The following is a 22,113-nucleotide window of genomic DNA, read 5'->3' as shown; positions in this document are numbered from 1 at the left end:
GGCCCGGCCCGGCCCGGTTTGGGCGGCGGCGCGGGCGGAGAGCCCGCAAGAACGAGTCCGGGCAGCAGCGGGAACCACAAACACAGATCTTTAATGCGCTCAGACCGCGGGAGAACAGCACAGGCACGTACGGGCACCCCGAGCGCGCGCCCGCCGCCCCCCGCGCCCCACACGGAGGTTACAAAAACAACACGTGAAACCGCGGAATTAATCGTAAAAACTGACAGGGAAGAGGGGCATGCACTAGGGACCGACACCGGGGCAGCACCGCGGCGGAACAGGAGCCGCGTTCGTGGGGAGGCAGGGAATGGAGGGAGGGGGGAGCACCGGCCGGAGCCCGGCCCTGGGAACGGCAATTACCGGCGGCAATTAACGCGCTAACGAGCGCGGCTCCTGCCTCGGCCGGGGACAGCGGCTCGCTCGCACCATTCCCACAAAATGCCGAGCCCGGGGTCGCGGCTGGGGCTGGCACAGCCAGGCGCCTCCCTGCCCTCATGGGAAACAACCCGGGGTACAAATCAGCGAGTGCCAGCGGCCTCCCACGCCGTGGGGACACGGCCGGTGCCGCTCTCCTGGGAGGGGCACGCACTGGCACGGGCTCCAGCCCCAGTCACCCCTGCCCCTCGGCACGCTCTGCCTGACTGGCCTTGGAACACACCAACGCTCTGGTCTGCAGGTCAGAAAGCCCCGCAGGAAGCTCTGACTGCAGAGTGCACAGTAAAGAGGCAGAGGAGCTGTGGCTGTGCTTCTCTAGAGAAGAAAGCAGCCATGTTTCCCACTGCTTTGCTCACACCAACTCAGCTATCTGAACTGTAAAGGTACTAAAACCAGACTTGAGCCCAGCTTAGAGACATGGTTCAGCTCATCTGGTCATCCTCAATGACAAACAGATTTCAGAATAGATCAGGGCCAAATTTTATCTTTTTTGCCTTAGCTGGGCAAGTGAGGCAACTCTCAAGTGCTGGAGACATAAAAATGAGATGGCTAAGTATTAAAAGGAAGGGAAAAAAGAAATCTGATTTTTTTTTTTAACATATATAAACAGAAGGAAAAAATATAATTGAGAACCAGTGCTACTGGTGTGCTCACAGAGGGTCAGGTGGGTTTTTTGGAAAGGGCTGAAGCATTACAAAGGTCAGGGCAGCTCAGGGTTCCAGGCACAGTGTGGCCCTGAGCGCTGCGCTCGCTGCTTCAGGACAAACACGGGGTGTCCACACTGGCCTGGACTGAAAACCATCCACCCAGATTTATTTATTCCTACTAAAACAAAATCCTGTTAAACAGTACGTAACTCTTTTGTCTCTACAAACTCACAGCTATCTGCCAAACAATAAAAATCCCAAACTACAAAAGATGAGTTGTATTCAGTAAATATAAATGGGAAATTTAGGCTTTGTGTAGAATGTTTATCAGACTATTTACAGTGCAACACAGATCGTTTTGAGTTCAGATCTCTCCAGCTTCTCTCTCTTCTGACCTCTTGGAACGAGATTTGCCATTTGTGCTCTCGTGCCGCCTCTCAGAAGAGCTCTTCTCTTTCCTCTCTCTGTCTCGGGACTTTTCTCTTGAAGATCGATCTCTAGAAGATCTGCAGTACAAAGTAAACCATCGCTATCAGCTTCACAACTAAACATTGTCCAATACCTACCAAGCAGTACCTTTCCCTGGCAGGGCTGTGGGATGCAAGCTCCCTACAGGAATGTGCCTGGCTACTGTGCCACGGGGAGTGGGTCTCCCATGGCAGCAGGTCTGGGCCCTCTGCGAGGTTTCCATGCACAGCACAGCCTTTGTTCCTCCTTCCTCTGAGTGATCCTTTCAAGCTGTTGCCACAGGGGCTCTCTCAGCTCTTCCTTCTGCCCCTTATTATTTTTCTGGGCCATCCTGAAGTGCCTACAATCTCTTCCTTGTCTCTGCCTCAGCTCAGTTCATGGCTTCCAGAGCAGTGTTTCATTATGCCCTAAGCTACTGGCTTTCTGCTCAACTGCTTTAAATACCAACTGGGTTCTTTGCTGGCTCAGCCCTGGGCTTCTCACTTTGCATCCTGACAAATGCTGGCTTTGGCAGCATCCCGGATTCAAAATCAGGAAGATACAGATTTATATTCACAGCCCACAGCACATCTTTTCACAGCCACAGATTTTCAGCTGCACTTCCCTGTCAGCCCACGCAGAATTAAACAGGAGGCTTCACATTAGGTCTAATCTGAAAGGATGTTTCTTGTGTGATTCCTGCCAGCTTAGGGAATAGCAGGATTCAAAAGGAGCTGACCCTGAGGGAGCTCAGCACAGACTCCTACATTTTACTTCAAGGCTCAGTACACAGGGGTTTTTACAGTCAAAACAAAAGGTACCTTAAAGGTTTCACTTTCATTCTTGTTGATTATAAGGTTTGAAAATACTGCAAAATTGATACATCAAAACCCAACGGCCATTTAATTTTCATTAAACTGTCGTTTACCCTGGGTCTGTCTGATGACATTAACTCTCTACCTTTTCCACAACAATGCCTGCTGCCTGCAGACCTCCTACCCTGAGCTCTCCAGATCCTGTGACACCCTCCATTTCTTTCAGCAAGTGAGACCTCAGCCCAGCAGAACCTGAGGGCAGATTTCATTAATTCTCGTTCAGGAAACAGGGTTTTGCTGTTTCTTCTCTTGTTTCTGTTATGTTTTCTTAAACTGATCCTGGCCTGTTCCCAGCTCTCAGCAATTTTGTGCAGGTGTGTCAGCTGGCCAATCCCCCTGCAGTCTCAATGGGCTGCTTTGGATATGTTCAAGGGTTCCGAAGTAATCCCTTACCTGCTCTTTAGTAATAGTTATTACAGGATCTTCCTCACTTCCTAATTGTCCAAACTTCTTTTCTTTATTTTTCATGTTCAAGACAGATTTAAAAAAGCACTTTAGTATCTCAGCCATTGGAGAATCAACAGTATTTACATCCCCCCTCAATTATTAACAGACTTATTTTTCAGACAATTATTTCCCTCCCCTTCACCAGATATCTTTAAAAGAAAAGCTGTTCTTACCCCTTAGCTAAACTGACACAACACACACAACAATAGGTTTGTTTCTAGAATTGTATTTGAGTGCTGGTGCCTTATCAGGTGACAGTGCCAAAGCACTCCCCTATTAACCAGGAGGCTTTAAAAAAAATTCAGATCTAACCTCAGCAAGCACCTGGAGGCAGACTTGCTTCTGGGCTTAGAAGGGTTGTAAGGGAACACAGTGATTCCAGTCCATTTTTCTAATACCCTACACACATTTGCCTTATCCTTCCTCCAACACAGAGACTGTTTTGCTGAATTTCAGAAAAACTTTAAGCCCTTCTTTGGACTATAGTGCTTCTCCTCAGAGACAGAAGAATGGTACACTCCTCCTGTATTTCTTTTTCAGGAGGAAAAAGTGCTGATTCCTAAAGAATTCTCTCTCTCTCTCAAGCAGCCTTCTAACAGAAGACTGCCCTCAGATCTCAAATCATAGACTCCTTCCCAATGCCAGCACTGAGAGAAGGAATCTGGGAAGCAGAAAATAAAGTGTAACATCCACACTGCCTCTCAGGCATTTGGCTTCTACAGGCCCAGAGAAGCTCAGCTAAGGGAGGCTTTGTGCTGCTGCTTCCCATCCAAGGAGCATCTCGAGGCTCAGCACTGCAAACCAGGGAAGCTGTTCTATCCTTTCAGCTGGGATCTTGCTGTACAGCTGAGACGACTGGGGAATCCTGCTTTGGCCCAGGAGCTGGCACAGGCCAGCACAGCTGCTCTGGAAAACCCTGCCAGGCTCCGGCTCGCTCTATGGGCCAGGGAGATCACTGTGAGCCAAGGACTCCCCTTTGCAGAAGCACTCCAGTGGGGAATACATACTTGTGTTTTGAGCTCCTGTCTCTGGAGCCCCGGCGGTGCCCTCTGCTGTGGCTGCGCGAGCGGCTCCGGTGGCGCCGGTGTCGGTCCCGGGAGCGGGAGCGCGACTTCCGCCGCTCCCGGGAGGCCGACCTGGAGCGTCTCCGCCTCCGCTCCCGGGAGCGCGATCTGCAGGGAACACACACCCGTCAGTGCCTCACACCTGCACCCTCAGCTGCCTCTCAGGCTCTCGTGAGTAACAAATACCAAGAGCATCGACTCAGTCCAGCCCCTGCCCCCCGATCCCTGCCCACACCCACACAGCGGGCAGCTGCCTCCTCCTGGGCCTTGTGCTATCAACAGAATGCCAGTGGGTTATTCAGTTTGCTGGAAAGCTTATAGAAAAAGCTCCCATCATTACTGTAAGCATGTGGCAAGGGCCAGAGCAGAGCTTACAACCCTGCATTGCTCACAAGTGATGCCTGTGTAAGTAGAAGAGAGGCCAAAGGAAAGGGCCTCTGATATTACCATAACCCTAAGAGAATCTTCCTTGTAAAAGTTCTGCACTTTAGAAGCAGGTTTATTTCATCCTCCTCTAAAGATAAGAAAGATGCCAAAGCAGTAGGCAGGGAGATCTCCAGGTCCATTATCACAGAGAATGTTGCCATAGCATTAAGGCAAGCTCTTCCCAGAGATGTGAGGGTTTTAATCTCAAGTCTCTGTATTTTCACATCTGAGGTATCATATATATATATATAACAGATACTTCAGATATTACAATCATGGAAGTATATCAGGTATTTATGGAAAGAGGCCTCAGGGACATCCATGGGCTCACAGTGGAGCACACAGAGCCCATCTTGGCCAGGCTACTGCTCTACAGCAGTATATACCTGCTCTACAGCCCAACACAACCTGGAGCCACCCCAAGCTGAGCAGCACCACTGAGCTGCCCATACTGCACTTCCCATCTCTTTCAGGGAGCAAACCTGAGGCACTGAGTGAACTCTATTGGTGAGATCCAGGAAAAACCTCAGGACCTAGAGACAAACACAAACAGGCATTTGGGAGCACAGAACTGGACACTCACCTTCGACGATCTCTGTTTCTTGATACAGACCTACAAAGGAGAGGAGAGTTAAGTGAGAGAAGTTATGATACAGACAGTGGGTTTTCAACAGGAAAATTCATCCAGCCTGGCAACTCTTCACAGATATAATCAATACCTCAAGTGATATATTATTATTATTATTAAAACAAAAAAAGCTTGCAAATAAAATATTTAGTTAGCTTTAATTTTAGGAGAAAGAATTTGTCAAAAACTGGAAAACATTAATTTCTGCACAGTGAGCTTCCTGTCACTACAGAAAAGTCTAGAAATCAGATACTATTAATAAAGCACCCCAAAGAACCTTTCCAACTAATTTTCTGTGCATATTTGTTACATACTCTTTGCTTCCTGCAGTCTAACACCAGCTGGATCAACTCTAACATTTTTGAAAAGTGCCACTCTCCAATCATAAAGACATCTGCCACTTTTCTGATTTTGGTTCTTTTGAGGCAGTTGCACATTAAAGATGTTTTAATAAAGAAAAACTAGCCTTTTCTCACTCCTTGTATTTGTTTACCAAATATTAGAAGAAAATTTGCATCAATATTTTTTTTCCTTTTTGGGAAAGATAACTAGGAAAAAAGAGGGGGACACAGCCACAAGAAAAGAACTATTACTGACAAGTGACAGATAAACTGAAAATCCTTAGAAAGCACTTGAGAAGAATAATCCAGGCCTTGCTCTCCTTTCTCACATTCCACAAGCTTCAGAGCTCATGTGTGGCACTGAGCTTACTGCTGTCAGCATTAGCTCCTGACAGTTTGTAAATAACAACAGCAGAATTCTTTCAACTTCAGCAACACCATTACTCAGCACCACTTAAAATACTTCTGCACATGGAAGCTGCACCCTCCCTCTTCCTCTGTGGCCACATTTCAGAGCCAGCTGAACATCACACGCTGTCTGAACAGTCTTGTTTTGCTTTAATTAAGAAGTGGCTCCTCTCTCTGTTTAGTGACTTAGAGACTCACTCCTGCACACAGACTCACACACAGTAAGTTCCATTTATACCCCACAGAGCTGTTCTGGCACCCCGACATGAAAGCTACACACAGACAAGAATTTAAGAAGCAACAGAGAAGCATCTGTTTTAATAACATTATTTAAAACTATGTCTGGATAAGAGAAGATTAAGAAAATGTATGTGCACTGACATTTCTTCAGTGAAATGGGATTGTTCACTCATGGTAGAATGTTTAAAAAGCCCCCAAATTCAGAAGGGAATTCAGGTAAGGAGACTGTAAACAAACTGGAGCTGAACTTGGGAGTCTACAAATGAAGCATGCACTGTGGCAACACACGTGACCAGCTGAAGGAGAAGCTGATAAAGCTGGAGAGCAAGGCAGTAACCACACACCTCCATTCCCAAGTAACAGAACCTGACAGAGCAGCAGGACCTCCTGTAGATACCTGGCAGGCAGCTGGATTTTTTTGGTGGTTGCAATACTCCAAGTTCTTACTGTTCTTTTTCCTCCTGATCGCTTTATTCTGAACCACCAGTGCACACATCCACAAAAGCCCTTCCACATCCCCTGAAAAGCCTGGCTGCCCTTCCATGCCTATCATCCAAGCAGGGGTATCCATAAAAAACATCTGATAATCACTCCTTAGAACCAAACTTCAGAATTCAGGAAGTATCCAACAATACAGCATTGTCCTTACAAGCCTGAATCAATGCAGGAGACAAAGACTGCTCTCCATAAGAACAAGAGGACTGAGCAAGTCTATTTTATTTATTTTTTCCTCCTTTTTTTTTTTTTTTTTTTTTTTTTTTTTTGTCCCTGTATCACAGAACCTTTCTGCTGAGTTTCATAACATGTCTTTTGTCCAGCTTAACACAAAGGAAATCCATTTGGCACCTCCACCAGACTTGTTTGCTGGTGTACTCTGGAAGCAAGCACTGAGGTCTGCACTTCCCAGCAAGCCACTTCTCCACAGAATTCCAGTCTCAAGAGATTACTGGGTACCAAACAGCCACCAGCAACATCACACAAGACTTGTGTTTATTACCACTAGGGTGGAATCCAGTTCACTCATTCCTATGTGGAATCACAGCTTATTGACAAATTAATTACAGCTGTGAGAGGCAGAATTGCACAAGGAAAGTTTCACAGGTTTGCAGGGATGCCACAGTGCCTGTCAGTCAATAAAGATTCCCAAAGTCAATCCATACTCTTCCTCCTACTGAAGTAACACCATGAAGGTGATGTATAGGAGAACATGACAGGAAGAGTTCTGAAGGAAACATGTCTCCTGTGGTTCCTTAAAGTACCAAACTCTGGATAAGAGACGCTGACTGGAGGGTGGTAGACATCACCAATTAGTTTTTGATGGAAAAATGCCTCTGTGAGCATGGTGTGCACAGCTCCCAGCAGACAAGTGACCAAGAAATCTGGACTCTAACCTCAGTTCTGACAGCAAGTGTCCACTGGGAGAGCCACTGTCCTCCCTCAGGGTAAGTTCTCATTTTGGAGAGGCAATTGATTTGACCTCTTCTGTATGGCACTCCTGACTCCTTCATAGCAAGTTTCCCTGTGGAGCACACAGGTGCCTCTGCACAGAGCCAGAGCAAAGGCCACAGTCTCTGAGTACTGTCACATATGGAAACAGCAACAACTCAGACTTTAGGTCAGCTCCATGCAGTTCTTAAAGGTTTCCTATTTTAAGTCTTAAACATTCAAAAGCAGCTTCCAAGCCCCCTCATCAGATGCATCCACCTATGGACTACCTGTGAACACCAGAGGCTCTTTAGCTCTCAAGAATTGAGGGCTTGAGGATTTTTTTATAAAACCACTTAAACAAAAGCACAGCCATACCACAGGAGGAAGAAAACCAGTATTTGGAGAAGATGTGGATTAACAAAGAGATCCAGAGGGTTCTTCCTGAACAACTCTGTTGAGCAATTTTTACAGAGAAATGACCTCCAGGAAGAAGAGGCACCATGGAGACAAACTGAGTCCATGTTAGGCAGGGTCCTGCTGTGGCTCTGCCATGAAGCAGCTGCATGAGAAGACACTTCCCATTTCACTTCCATATCTCTGACCACAGCAGCAGCAGTCCCTTTTGATTAACCCCTGCACTGAAGAGCTACTGCCAGGTGTTGCAGCTCCCAAACTCAACTGCATTACAGTTGCACAGGTAACAGAAAGTTGTGAGGCTCTCCATGAAGTGCTACAGCTCCACAGAAAGCTGTAGCATGAACTGCTCCTTCATATCACACCAGCAAATCCCCAGAGAAAACCTACATTAAACACCCTAACTGGAGTTATGCATAACATGCATAAAATTATATGGATAATGAGTAACAGTTTGGGGCTCCCACCTTCATAATACACAAAAATGAGCATGCTGCTATTTGTCAGCAATTCCAGCAATGTATAGCCAGAATCAGCACCATCTTAGAGTACACTGCAGTTATAAATCTCATATTCCTCAGACAAAGTCACTCTTCAGCTGACTCTGAGTTTCAAAAATAGCTCTGCACAGGCAGCAAGGTTGGGGTCTTTCTGATGCAAGAAGTACAAGAGGAGAAACACACAAGGTAAGCAGGGAGGTGCAGTGACAATCAGAACAGCATTCCTACCCAGCCACTTCCTCTGCGTGACCCCTGCAAATAACCACCCTCCCCACACAGGCTGCCTGAGCTGTTTACACACAAGTTGCCACTTCATTTTAAGTATAGAAGAAATTGTTTGTCCAGTTCAGCTGGCAAGATGCAGAAGAGCTTGTCCTGGGAAAACCAATCAGAAAACCAGCCCCTCCCACTGCTCAGGAATTACAGAATCTGAGCAGGTGACACACACAGCTACAACCACCAGAAGCAGCCACTCCTTGGGATCCCTCAGCTTCCTTAGGAAATGCTTGCCAAAACACCTCACTTATTGCAGGGAAGTTACTATCAAGTCCACTATTTGGCACATGGACACCAGCCTGTTGTCACCTCCAAGTCTCCAAGCAGTGAGGAGGGCTGTACAGGGAATTTCTGCCATTTGAGAGAGCCTAGTCCTCACTTATCTTAAACTTTCCCATTCAGGTGCTCTGGATGAGGGTATTTTATCCAGATTCAGATTCCCTAAGACAGGGATTAGACCAATATAAGCCTCAAGACTACAGGGAACTCCCACCATTTCAGACACACAGTGGAGGTTAAAATACATGTACAATCATTCTAAGGTTCAGGAGTGGAGGACTGTGCATTGTATTAATCTTTATCTGAATCCCAAGATGCTCATATAGCATCTGGAGCACATCCAACAGCCACTCCAGAAGCAGATACTGAACTCCTGCAGTGCTCATGTACAAGGAATCAGACACTTCTAAACTTCCCAGGCCAGTTCCCAGGTCCCACTCACCGTCTGCCCATCCTCTCCTCTCGTTCCCTCTCCTCTCTCCGTCTTAAACGATCCTGGTTTCTCTTCTCTTGCTTTTCTGCCACTGTTTTCTAGGGGAAAAAAATAAATCCACATCATATTTCAGCCATACAGTAACAGGTCAGACCTGCAGGAAGACCATTCCAATAGCAAGACAAAGAACCATTGCACTGCATTTTATGTGCTGAGTTAAGACCTCTGTTGAGGTTCTCATTTTTCTCAGTTGAGGCACTGACCTCAAAGCACTGTGAGTGAGGCACAGGAATCACAACTCTTACTCAGCTGAAGGTCTCTGTTTGCAAGCAAGGCCAGTAGCACAACCCATTAAGAATAATTTCAGAAAACTCCTAATGGCTTCAGCTAGTTAAGATCTTTTCACTGAGAGACCAATGTGAAACTTCAATTTAAACATTTCATTAAGAGGTTTCAAAGTCAAAAAATACCCAGAGTAACAAATTTCTGTAATGATAATGAGAATTACCATACCAAAGCTCCAAGGAATAAATTATAGCAGTGCACTGGTTTGACTGATTCTGAGGGTACATATTTAGCTACCCAGAAAAGACAGAAGACAACCCAAGACAAGGCTAAACAAAGATCTGTTTGATGCTTTAGGGATTCTGCAGTCGGAAATTTCTGAGCTTTTACAAGCCCTCTGCAAAGAATTCTGTAATAATTTAATAGAAGTGTTCAAGGTCTTCAGAACTACAAAGAGGTAGTTTAAAACAGAGAGGATTACCCTCAGCTGATCCAGTTTCTCACGAATCTGAATGAAACCCAAGTGTAATTTGCCTCCAAAGTGGTCAGCAAGACGCCGGTCGTTGTCATGGAGACCCAGATATGCTGAACAGACTTCACACACACGCAGCTTCTGCTGCTGGAAACTGGATGCAGGCATTGAATTTCGGTATTCTTCCTATAGGGAGGCAAGAAAACCCACACAAATGTCAGGGAACCCTTACACAGACACAACCCTCCAGGGAAACCTCTGCAAAAGAATCGCTTTGAGGAATCAAAACCCACCCTCACACAAAGGAGGTGCCACACAAATGCTTTGTGGGCACAGCTAACCCGACAGTCTATCCCTGCAAGGGACTGGTGACCAAATCTTTCAGAGGATGAAGCCCTCCCCGCCCCAGTCAGCTCCCTGCACTACATAAAAGTTTCTAAAAATCTTTTCATCCACCACACCACACTGCCACCTGTTTGCTGGCACATGGCTGGAACTGCAAAAGGAGGTGCTGGCACACAGGAACAGAGGCAGAAACCACCCAGCCTAGGCCAGGCTCCTGTGACAACCCACAGGAGAGCCAACACTGTACCTCTGCCTCTTTCTTTTTCGCTCGGACTTTCTCCACTTCCATCAGGATCTTCTGAGACTCATCAACATTTCCTTCAGCTCCCAGCTGTTCTGCTTTAGCTAGGAGTTTTCCAATATCTTCATTCAGCTCATGGACTTTCTCTGCCTGAAGAGAATAGTTAGTTTTTAGTAAGACAAAAATGTGATAAAGCTTGCAGGACAACTTTTTTTTTTTTTTTAAAGAAATCCTGTGTAATGAAATCTGTTGTTGGAAGATGATTATGAATCTCCAAAAGTCCCAAACAAAAGGGACTGATGGACCAATGTCAATGTAGTCACAGACATGTGGCAAAGAGAGAAACTGGATGTGGAGAGATCATGATCTGCCAGTCATTTCAGCTTCAGCAATGTCTTGTATTGGCCCAATTAGGTGAGTTCCCAAGAAGGAAAATCCATGAGCATTTGTTAGATGAAACAAAAACCATGGGATGGTGGACTTACTATTCTAAATTATTATGGCAACATTTTATAGCATGGGGAAGAAATCAATAAGCTTTATTTCCATGCTAAAGCAATCTCTTTTAGAGTCCACGGTGCTTTTTAAGTTTGTCTCCAGAATGGCCAGAGCAGCCATTTGGGAAGGATGACTGGAATCCTCAAATCTTGTGTGGAGCCTTACTCCCCAGTATCACTGGTGTCAGAGAAACAGAGCACCAGTGCTCCCACTGAGACTTTCAGAACCAATGTTCAGAGAGAGGTCAATACCTTTGCAGACACTTCAGCACTGATCTCTTCCTGTGTCTCAGCCAGGCGTTTCTTGGCCAGTTCTGTTCTCCTGTCACACTCTGCAATGAAGGATTCCAGGTGATCCATGGCCTGCATGATCAGACAAAGAATTATGAATGAAGCTGCTCTCTGTGCCAGATGTAGCTTTGACAGCTAACAGCTGCAATCCTGTATAATGCACAACCAACCTCAAGAACAGATGCTTTGAGAAAAAACCAAATGACACTTTGTAGAACAAGTTACATTTGACCCCTGCCCTGTAAACCTGACCCAGCTCCTTTATTCTGACACATCAACACAGCTTTGCACTGGAACTTCCTTCCTATGCAGGAGCAACAGGCACAAAGACTAAAGCACTGTAATAACATGAAAAGGAAAGACAGAATTGTGCTTCCCCTTGATCTGTTCCATCACAAAAAGATTAAATGAAAGCCAAATCTGACAAAAGTCAAACTACTGAGCAGAAGGCTTTTTATGTTAAATCTCTTTCTGGGACAGGGCACCAGGTTACAAGAACCTGGTACAGAGCAGCAGATGTGGGATCCAAGGAATGCCAGGGAGCCTCCCAGCTAGCTGGGCTAATGGGGTGCAAAGGCCATAATTACTTCTGCATTCTCCAGTCAGCAGTGAAGCTGACATTCAGGAAAGGGCTGCACATTCTGGACAGGTAACACATCAAGCAACGTGATCAGCTGAAATGGCCACTGAGTTCTACTGTTCAGTAACTTCAAGAAGCAGTTTCCCCCAAAAGTAACTAAAATTTCTCCATACTTACATCCAGCTCAAAAAACAGGTCTCTCTCTTTACTTGCAATCTCATAATCTGCTCTCAAAGCCAAGTCATGGATCTTTGTACATTCTCCCAGGTCCATTCTCTGTTAGAAGAAAAAGGAGAACCCACGTAAGAACCCTCCATTAGAGCAACAAGCAGCAGATCACTCTTGCCAACTGTATCATATCAAAATAAAGTATTTTCAGAAAAGCAGCTTTCTCTTAACCTCTCAGTACCAGAACCAGCCAGAAGAACTACATGCTTGCCAGAACTTGTTTTGTAGATGCTATGGGAACATTAAAACAGCCCAAATGCTTAAAGTCCAGTCCTGTTCCTGCTCTAAGTCCCAGGACAGCCTCAGAAATGGCTGAGAGAGAGATAGGTCCCCTTCAACAGGCACCAACTGCAAATGCCTCCTATCCTGGAGCCACAGCCCAGGAAAACATACCTGCACCCCATTTAAAGCTCCTCTGGAAATGCACATCTGTGTCAGGATGAGCCCAAGTAACATATGGCATACCAAATTATGGGACACACACAAAATGCTTCCTATCAACAACAACAGGACTTAAAAGGATTAAGGGCTACAGCCAGCAGAAATGCACAACCCCACACTCAGCAATAACAGACAGTGTTAATTCCACAGCCAGACCCTTCCCACATCCAGCTGCAGCCTGGAATTTGAAAACTTGCCCAGCAAAGCAAAGTCCAACACATAAGCCCATTTAATGAGTGACTTAAGAGCATCTCCCTTCCCAGAAAGCTGCCCTTCCCTCCCACTGCACTCCATGCTATTCGAATTTGTTATTTTTTCACCCACCTAGCAGTTAACAGCCACATGACCCCAAGTCAATTATGCTCTCAAGACATGGAAGCTGCATTTCAACACTATCAATTTGTAACAAAGAAACTTCCTCTTACCCTTTTAAGCAGAAAAAGAAAATGACATTTTGAAAGCCAAAATAATAAAAGCCCTAATTGTGAGCCACTGTAGGAATGGTAGGGTACATGTCATTGCATGAAGGAACACCCCAACTCACCACCCTCTTCTCTCACTGTCACCACCAGTCCCCAGGAGCCTAAAGCTCAACATGCACTACAGGGGTCAACTCAGTGAACTGCAGAGAAAGTTGAACTGGGATAACACTGAATCCCTGTGGAATACCACAAACTAAAGCTGGGGATGCTCACATGAAACAATGCATGCAGACAAGAGTGTTTAGAATGAAGCAAAGCAACTAAAGCAAACTCTACCAGTTTATGCTCAGGTTTTCAGCAGATGCCTATTACTGGATTTTCTCTTCTAGAAAAGGAAAAAAAAAACCAGATCATTTGCCACTATTTAGCCTTCCTCATTTTGCTCAGATTTACCAGAACCAGGAGGCCAGAGGTAGCAGGCTACAGAAACAGACACTGCATCCAGAATACTCCTGCTGAGCTCTTTAATGATAGAAATGTAATGCCTACAAAAAAGCATGATGGTACTTTTAGAGCTTGATCATGTTCAATTTCAGACAAGCCACTTCAAAGAATGCTAGAGAGTTATTGTTATTTTACCACAAAAATATTTCTCTATGATGTGACACATCTTTTATCCTTCTGGTCATTCTACTGAGATCACTTTCCAAGATAGGGAGAAAATAATGGTATTGGATGTGATTGTCACACATTATAAATATTCTTATCTGAGCTCTTCCTGCAAGCTGAGCCAATAACCCCATTTCAGAGAAGGGGCTCTCACCACTTTAGAACAGCCAACAGTGCTTGTTCTGAAGCTCCCTATTCCTCTCCCTGCTTGTTAACAGGCAACAAATCCCTCAACCTTCCTCAGGGAAGAATATTCAGTTCTCACTAACTTATAAACATCAAATCTTCCTTCATGTCCTTTGAGATGCTCAAGTACAAGGAGACTTCCACAGGTGTTGCTCACTCAGGGCAAGACCATCAGCCCTTCTGCCTCAAAGTCTCCTCTCATGGCAAGGAGGGCTGTCATAGAACACTCACCCTTTCCACAGAGATCACAACCTGCTCCACTCAACACTGGCTGGTTTATAACACAGGTATGTGAGACAGACAACCAGCAGAGCCTGAACAAAGATTTAATTCCACATACACACAAAGACTGAAGACATTTAGATGTCACTGATAATTAGTCCTGCTCACATTTGCTGAGAAATCCACATTCTGAGGTATCTCTTATGATCTCCATTGAACTGGCAACTCACCACAAAATGAAATTTCCACAAAGATGCTTTAACAGTGATCAGAGATGCAGAGTTTCATCCAAGTGAAAAAGGAAAGCACAGACCCCCTCTCAACCCACAAAAACCAATTCTAGAACATACAGATTTCAACTCATATTCCCCAGTAGGGGACACAATTAATTCCCTGGATATAATTTCCAAGGTATGTTCAGTCTGGGCAGCCTTGAGGCTCATCTGCCCACCTCTTAGAGGAGCTGAAATTCAGGAAATTGCCAGCTGATACCATCTCTCAATGTGCTACAATACTTTCACTGACAGAAACATGCTTACATGAGCTGCAGAGAGAACTCAGCGCTCACCACAATGTGGATGACAAGGTAACAGCCCATGGGCTCACTAAACCAACTCCTGCTCTCCCAGAATGTTCCTCCTTAAACACAGAGATCAAAGAGAACCACTGTAGGTTATTTAGTGGCAAGTATAGACAAGTTTCTGAAGCCAAAAAGAGAATAATCACAGGAACAAACCAACTTAAAATGACAACTCTTACAATCAGGAACACTCGTGCACCTAAACAGCAACAGGCCTCCTGCAGCTCTCAGGAATATTCCAGAGCTTTGCTTACACTCTGGACTCCTTTTCTTACTCAGCACCTGAAGGTCAGTGAGTGGGCCTCCATCACATTTCACTGAGCACAGCTCAGCAAGGGATCAGCTTCCTGCTTGCCTTCAATCAGTTTCCCACTAAGGAATATCTGCAGACATGAAGGATGCAGCAGTAACAATGCCTTAGGGGAGGACACAACACAGCAAGCACCAGTAGGCTTGGAGCATGTTAGAAGTTTCCAAGAGGTCCAAGGTCCTGATTTCTGCAGTAATACACCCAGAAATGGATTATACCCCACCCAGCTGAGACAGATTCACCCATACAGCTCTTCCTTAGCAGAGCACTGCAAAGTGGCAGTGAAGCTGCCTGAGATCACAAGGGAGGACTGCACATTCCAGCCAAGTTTCACTCCGTACTGGCAGCAGTGACAGCTGAAATGCTCTTCCTGTTCTGGACATCATATGTTCTTTCAACACAGATCTGCAGCACCAACACTTGCTCTGGCCCCCAGTAACCTGCTGAGAGAGGTGTAGAGCTCCACACCCACTTCAAGGCCACCACACAATCATGTGAGTGAACCACAACATCACTTGTGCAGGAGCAGTCTTTCTCCCTGCTCCTGCAGTTTCTGAGCACAAATTCCACAGTGAGAGGGAAAGGACAACTCAATCAAAACAAGTAAGAACAAAAGCAGAAGAAACAAATTCCTCAAGGTGCTTCTCTGCCCCAGGAGACTCACAACCCACCTGGAACACTTCAGACTTCCTCCACGCTTTGGCATCAGCTTACACACATCACTTATGCTGAACTACCCCTTCAACTCACCATTTACCCACTTTCTGAAAACCTGCCAGAAGAGGTAGAAGGCAGCCTTCATCTGCAAACCACCCTTTGGGCCCAAAAAACTGTTCTAGAACCTCGCGTCAAAAAACATACCCTGATTACAGTGACCTATACAAAGGATGGAAGTTTAAAATTCTGAAATGGAGGTGCAATCATACAGAGGCTGATGGAGCAATCACTGCAAAACACATCTGAGCTTCAAATGAATCTTAAAAAACAGAGGTACAGAGATTGATATTCAGCTTTTCCAATCTTATTCTGCAAAAGCTAAAGCCTGAGTGCTCAGAGCTCCTTCTACCAGTGCTGCCACACTGCTGCTATGGTGGTGACACAAGCAGGGGCAGCAGCACCAGCCCTCCCTTTGCTGGAGACCCACTGTGTCCAGCCAGCTCCCTAAGGAGCAGCAGGAAGGGCTATAAACAACCACAGCATCTTTCAACAATCTGGTTAAGTGGACAGACACTGTGAATTGCCACAGTATTTAATGCAAACAGCAAGGGCAAAGATGGATTTCAAACATCCATATTCACCTCCATCCTGTGACTGCTGCACAGTGATGGTGACAAAAGACACAGTTTTCTCTCCAAAGTCAGGCTGCAGCTTTCATCTGGGAGCCTCAAATGAACACTTCCTTCACAAGAGCTCACTGCTAAAAGCCCACATCACCCTCTGCTCCCAGAGGTAGCACGTGAGCCAAACCTTTGAACACTGGCCAGCCTTGTTCCCACAGGGAGCAGCAAAGGAGCTGAGACAACTGTTTGAAACCAGTCAGGCAGAGTGACACAAACAACCAAGCAGCTCAAACAACCAACACTTAGCCAGAAATGTGACCTGCCACCACCACCACAGTAACAATAGAAAAGCTGCTCTTCCATCAGGGCTGGGGAAAGGAGACTGACAATCTCCAAGGATTCATGCAGCTGCTAAGGGACACTTGCTAACCTGAAGATGCAGCAGTGAAACAGGGCAGCAGCCTAGCTACAGGCCTGGAACCACCACAGGACAAGTTGCAAGCTCTGATTATATCAAACTGTTAAAAGAGAAATAATTTTGCAACTTCCCACGGGATTGTGAAAGAAAAAGCATTTCAGATGAATTCTGAGAGCTCCTGGTTTGGCTTTTTGTTTAGGGTTTTTTTTTTTGAGACATGAGAGCAGTTCCATACACAGGTCACAGGAAGTGGCATTAGGATTGTGACTGCTCTCTGAGCACAGAAAGCCTGATCTCCCCTAGAAGTCACCCATCGTGCATAGACAAGAGTTGTACCAACATCCTCCTCAGCAGAACCCCTCATTCCAGAGGACACACTTACTGTTCCAGCCAGGATATCGTGGGGACAGCAATCCAGAAGGTGGCTCTTGCACACACGATCGTCTGTGAACTTCACCCTTTGTCTGGTTTCATCTCCTGAAATTCATGTGTGGTTTAAATAAGGAGACATTAGAACACCAAGAGAACACAGGCATCAACATGAACATTTCACCTCAATATGCAGATTAAAATATTTGGTGCTCCTGCTCCCCAAAATTACTCCAAAAAAAAAAAAAATGCTTAGAGGGTAACAGGATATTCTGGAACACTTATAATTGGCAACAAACACTGTTTTAGCTATATTCATCCAAGACACCATGTTAAACACAGTGCTGGAGAGCCAAGCAATGTCCAAGGCCTGTCATCCACAAAAAGAAGCAGCACAGCCAGAGGAGAAAAGGAGACAGACAGGCTGGCTCCCGGCCAAAACCTGTTTATTTTTTCCACCCTTTCTTTTTCTTACTGTGAAGAAGGGGCAGGAGATACCAAACCCCACGCTATCAGATCACAAAACAGGGCTGTGCTGGGCAAAATTTACAGGCATCTGCTCTTTGCTCAGGTGATAATTGAGCCATCAGTCCTTTTGTTTGGAACCCAACTATGCAGGGTGTGCTCTCCCAGGCCCTGCAAGAAAGGAGCTGGCAGGTCCTGGCCTGGAAGACACCACGTGCTCCCCACCCCCAGCCCACCCTCAGAGGACATTTTACACTCAGGAGCCACTTAAACGAGACAATATCAGAAAAGCAAAAAAATAAATAATAAAAAAAGAAACAAAGTTAGTCAATACACACTGCGAGCTCCAACACATACTATACCCATCTGCATTCTTCAAGACCTCAGCTGCAGAATTTTATGCCCATTGTTGAAAAGTTTTAAAGGAAAAGCTTTCTTGCCCACACCTGCAGTAAGGAAGTCAGGGGAATGATACATAAAAGTAAAGGCAAAGTGGTAATGGTATGTGACAATTTTAAAGCTCATCTGTGCATATGACACAGGTATGTGTAATACTAAAGTATGAATATAGTTTAGGATTCACAAGCATCCAGGAATAATGTCGTGTCTACTGAAATTGTTTTAATTTTTTTTTCTTTCTAAGCTACACTTTTAAAGTTACTTGTGAAAAAAAGCAAACACTTTTTTTTTTTTGTTATAACAGCTTTAAAAATTGGTTGTGACTCACGGCTCGATGAACATGAGGCTTTTCTGCAACTCCCTTGCAGATTGATGTAGGCAGGCAAAGATACACTGAACCTTTATAAATAAAATAGAGGGGCCACAATTGTTCAGTTTGTATGAAATAAAAATATGGGAAGCAATTCAATAGCAACTCAATACACAGAGAAAGAAAAGCACTTATTCACTTACGAAACAAAGTGCAAAGTGCCTGGACAGCCCTGTTAACGTGCCAAAGGGAATTTAAGTACCCAGCGAGTCGCAGAAGGGAGACACAAACCGCAGCGGGACCGTATTTTGCACGGGCTGTCACATTTCTCGTCTCGGACAGCACCCGGCGCTGCGGGCACACCTACCTACGCGCCTCTGGACGTGCGGGCACCGAGCCGGCCCTACGCCTGTCCGCGGCAGCGGGGCCCGGAGCGGCGGGGCGGCGCCGGGCGCGCTGCGGGGCCGGGGGCGCGGCGGGATCACCGCCGGCCGGGCGCGGACAGGCCCAGCCCGCTCCGCCGCCCTGAGGCTCGAGCCGGGAGGACGGGGGCGGATCGCGCCGCAGGTCCGGAGCGGCGGCAGCAGCCGAGCCGAGCCGAGCCGAGCCGAGCCGGGCCGGGCCGGGCCTCGCGCGGTGAGGCGGCCGCCAGGCCGCGCCGTTTCCTGCAGGCCCCGCCCGCCCCTACTCACCGTCCCGGGCCGTGCCCATGAGCTGGTCCAGCAGGGCCCGCATCTGTGCCTGGGCCGACATGGCGGGGCCGGTCCGGAAGCGGCGGCTCCAACCGAGACCGGGACAGGGGCCTGGGGCGGCGGCGGCTCAGAGGCCTCAGCAGCAGCGACGCGCGGCGAGCGCTGAGCGGAAACAGCCCCGCCCTGCGCCGCGCTGCATGACGGGAAGGGTAGTCCGCCAGGGGGCGGGGTCCGAGGGGCGGATCTGGTGGGCGTGGTCTGAGTGAGACAGCGGTGATGTCAGAGGGGCGTGGTTGTGCAGAGGGGCGTGGTCAGGCCGAGGGGCGGTGATGTCAGAGGGGCGTGGTCGGGCCGAGGGGCGGTGATGTCAGAGGGGCGTGGTTGGGCCGAGGGGCGGGGGCGGTCGGGGGCAGTCCCGTCCCCGTCCCCGTCCCCGTCCCCGTCCCCGTCCCCGTCCCCGTCCCCGCCGCGGTGGGACCGGACCCCAGCACCGCGGTGGCAGCCGCCCCGGGGCTCGCCGGCCGTGGGCACAGTTGACAGGCCGCAGCGGCGCCCCGGGGCCAGGCTGGTGCCTGCCCGGAGCAGGCCCGGGCTGCGCTGGCCGCCGTCCTCACCGTGCTGTGGCGGCTCGGCGCCACCGTGGGGAATGTGGGGAGGGGGAATGAGGAGCAAGGAAAGGCCCTGTCGGGGTGGGGGTGACAGGACACGTGGCCGGGGCAGGCGGAAGCACCGGGAGGCACGGTGGGCGCACGGACAAGGGGACGAACCCCGCTGGCCACGGACTCAGCCCGGAGAGGACCGGAGACAGGGCAGGGCAGCTCTGGGCTGTCTGTGGCTTCTCCCCCAGCTGCTGGGGGGAGGGAGGATGAGGCCGGGGTTTTGCAGGAGTTTGGGCTGTTGCGGAGCTTTGCCGTGTGCTGCGTTCCCTGCCTGGCTTTGTGAACTCCAGCTCGCACCACTCCCATGAGTTTTACATCTTGTCTCTTCACCTTGAGCTCCCGGCCCCGGCTGCTCTCTGGATGCTCCCCGTGCCGGAGAAATCCCACACATCTCTTTACTGCCACAGGGCTCCACAGGGAGCGAGGGTTAGAGCCGGAGCCCCGGTGCAGGATGTGCCACAGCCATGCCTGCTTTTCCCCCAGATTTAAAGCTCCGTTGTCTTTCAGGGAAAGGCAGCTTAAGCCAGCCCCGGGCAGGGCTGTGCCGCCGCCCCGCTCCGCTGCGACATCCCGGCTGAGCAGGATCAGAGCGGGGTCTGCGGGGAGCTCTGCAGGCAGGAGACCCCTGCGCTGTGGGACAGGAGCTCCTCATGCCCGGGCTTGGCAAAGTTTGGAGCAGGGATGGCCACTCTGGGCACTCCAGTGGATGCAAAGCCACATGTCCAAGGCTGCTGCAGGAGCAGTGGCGTTGCCTCTCCCCGCTGCCCGCCCTTGGAGCGGTCCTGCTGAGCCCCGGGCGTTCCTTACGTGGGTGATTCCTTCCCACAGAGGACGGAAAACTCATCACTCCCATCTCTGTGAGCCAGCCGCCAAGTCATGTGCTCCCCACTCCCCACACCTCGACCTGCTCAGCAGCATGGCCAGACCCTCCCCAGCTGGCCAAAGGGTCATGCAGCCCTTCCCTCCGGCCGGACTGATCCGAGGCTGTGGGAGCTCTCCCCATCTCCCGCACTGCCTGGGGCAGCGGTGGCTGCGGGCAGCAGAGGAAGCCGCCTCTCCCCGGGGATCAGGGTGGCTGTCTGTAGCAATGCCAAGCTCTGCCAATGCCGAGCCGTGCCGGGCGGGTGGGTGACAATGTCTGACGCCAAGGAGCAACCCGAAGGGTGCCCGTGGCTAATCAGCTCCCATCCGCCGTGTTTGCCCAGCAGTGCCGGGGTGGCTGCTGCTCCCGCCCCGCTTCGCCGCTGGGAGTGTTTGGAGAGAGGAGAGGGAGCTCTGCGGAGCCAGTGCCCGGCCCTGCCCCCGCAGGGAGCCCCAGGGCCCGGGGAGCGGGTGGGTGACAGCCCTGCCCAGGATAGGACACTCCCCTCGCCAGTGCTGCGCCCTGCCAGGAGCTGGGGACCCCCTCTCAGCACTGCAGACACCTCAGAACACGGTGCTCAGGGCAGGGAGCAGGGAGGGCTCTGATGGAGAGACCAGGAGCTGCAGTCACCCCAAAAATAGGAGAGCAGGGCAGCTCTGGAGCAGGGCTGTGGCTGTCCCCAAGCCCTGTGGCTGGTGTCCTACTTCCTGAGAGTCCCCAACACCTGTGACAGGGTCTGGTGCTGTGTCAGACCCCTGCCATCCCTTCAGCTGTCAGGGGCAGGCTGTCCTGTGTCCTCTGGCCATCCTGTGTCCCCAGTCACCCTGCATCCCCAGCCATCTGTGTCCCCTAGCCCTGTTCTCTGCTGACCCTGCTGGCACGTCCTGCTGCCAGGGCAGAGATGGCACCTGTGGCACAGCCTGTCTGGGACCTGGGCTGATTGCCATTGTCCGTGTCCTCTCAGGGGAGCCACAGGCCATAGCACAGAGTGAAAATGCTGTCACCCAGCTCTGTCCCTGACGTGGGGCCGGTCCAGACACTGTCCTCATGACATATCCACCTCTGCATCCACAGGTTCCAAAACCTCTCCAGGGCTGGTCAGGAAGCTAAACATCCATCTCCAAGGGGCACAAGGCTGGAGATGAGTGCTCTGGACCTGCATGAGGGTGCTGCAGCACCCGAGAGACCCCAGGGAAAGGCTTTGCCCACTGCAGTGGCAGCCCCTGTTTGCAGAGGCATGGCTCGATACACAGTATGTTCTTCAGAAGATCCCTACTCCAGGAGTCAAAATAGCATGAAATTTAATTTTACGCTTATTTGACAAAGCTTGATTTCACCTCCAATCAGCAGGGAGATAAGAGCCCTCGGCACAAGTGTGCGGGCAGTTTGGCAGCTGGGGCTGCCGATTTAATAGGTGAATTTACAGGGACAACACTTGAAAATCCCCTGGCGAGTGAACCATTAAGGTGAGCCCTGCCTTCCGTCCCCGCGTCCCTCCCCGCGCCGCTCTCCCGTTGCTGGGTGCTAAAGCAAACCCCAGCTCTGTTTACCGAGTCTACTATTACAATACGGCTACCAAATATTTGCCAGCCGTCAGCTCGC

At 48.8% G+C, this 22,113-nt stretch overlaps 1 protein-coding gene across 3 annotated transcripts; it reads right to left on the bottom strand.

The window, feature by feature from the left end:
• Window positions 1–72: 72 nt before the first annotated feature.
• LUC7L (LUC7 like) lies at window positions 73–19,173 on the bottom strand. Of its 3 annotated transcripts, none has more exons than XM_030229749.2 (11): window positions 18,991–19,173; window positions 18,317–18,387; window positions 17,138–17,232; window positions 12,177–12,275; window positions 11,381–11,491; window positions 10,638–10,781; window positions 10,055–10,231; window positions 9,298–9,386; window positions 4,925–4,954; window positions 3,859–4,023; window positions 73–1,588 (listed from the first exon to the last, which is right to left on the bottom strand). In XM_030229749.2, exons 4-11 carry the CDS (start codon window positions 12,270–12,272, stop codon window positions 1,447–1,449), a joined length of 954 nt encoding a protein of 317 aa, XP_030085609.1. In that variant the 5' UTR covers window positions 12,273–12,275; window positions 17,138–17,232; window positions 18,317–18,387; window positions 18,991–19,173; the 3' UTR covers window positions 73–1,446. The 3 variants fall into 3 exon arrangements, with proteins under 3 accessions (XP_030085609.1, XP_030085611.1, XP_050836283.1); XM_050980326.1 differs by lacking the exon at window positions 18,317–18,387 and adding an exon at window positions 2,798–2,859 and having other exon boundaries at window positions 1,355–1,588; XM_030229751.2 differs by lacking the exon at window positions 18,317–18,387.
• Window positions 19,174–22,113: the final 2,940 nt, after the last annotated feature.

The sequence above is a fragment of the Serinus canaria genome, chromosome 14 (genome assembly GCF_022539315.1).
Source record: "Serinus canaria isolate serCan28SL12 chromosome 14, serCan2020, whole genome shotgun sequence".
Lineage (NCBI taxonomy): Eukaryota > Metazoa > Chordata > Aves > Passeriformes > Fringillidae > Serinus > Serinus canaria.
This window is presented reverse-complemented; position numbering and strand designations above follow the sequence as displayed.

What these genes read in the sequence shown, in the direction of transcription:
- LUC7L (XM_030229751.2), bottom strand. Translation starts at nt 19,051, where the DNA reads ATGTCGGCCCAGGCACAGATGCGGGCCCTGCTGGACCAGCTCATGGGC. An exon ending in CGAAAAAGAAAGAGGCAGAG is followed by an intron (nt 10,232 to 10,637) that starts GTACAGTGTTGG and finishes GCCTCCCTATAG; the next exon opens with GAAGAATACCGAAATTCAAT. An exon ending in AGAAACTGGATCAGCTGAGG is followed by an intron (nt 9,387 to 10,054) that starts GTAATCCTCTCT and finishes TTTTTCCCCTAG; the next exon opens with AAAACAGTGGCAGAAAAGCA.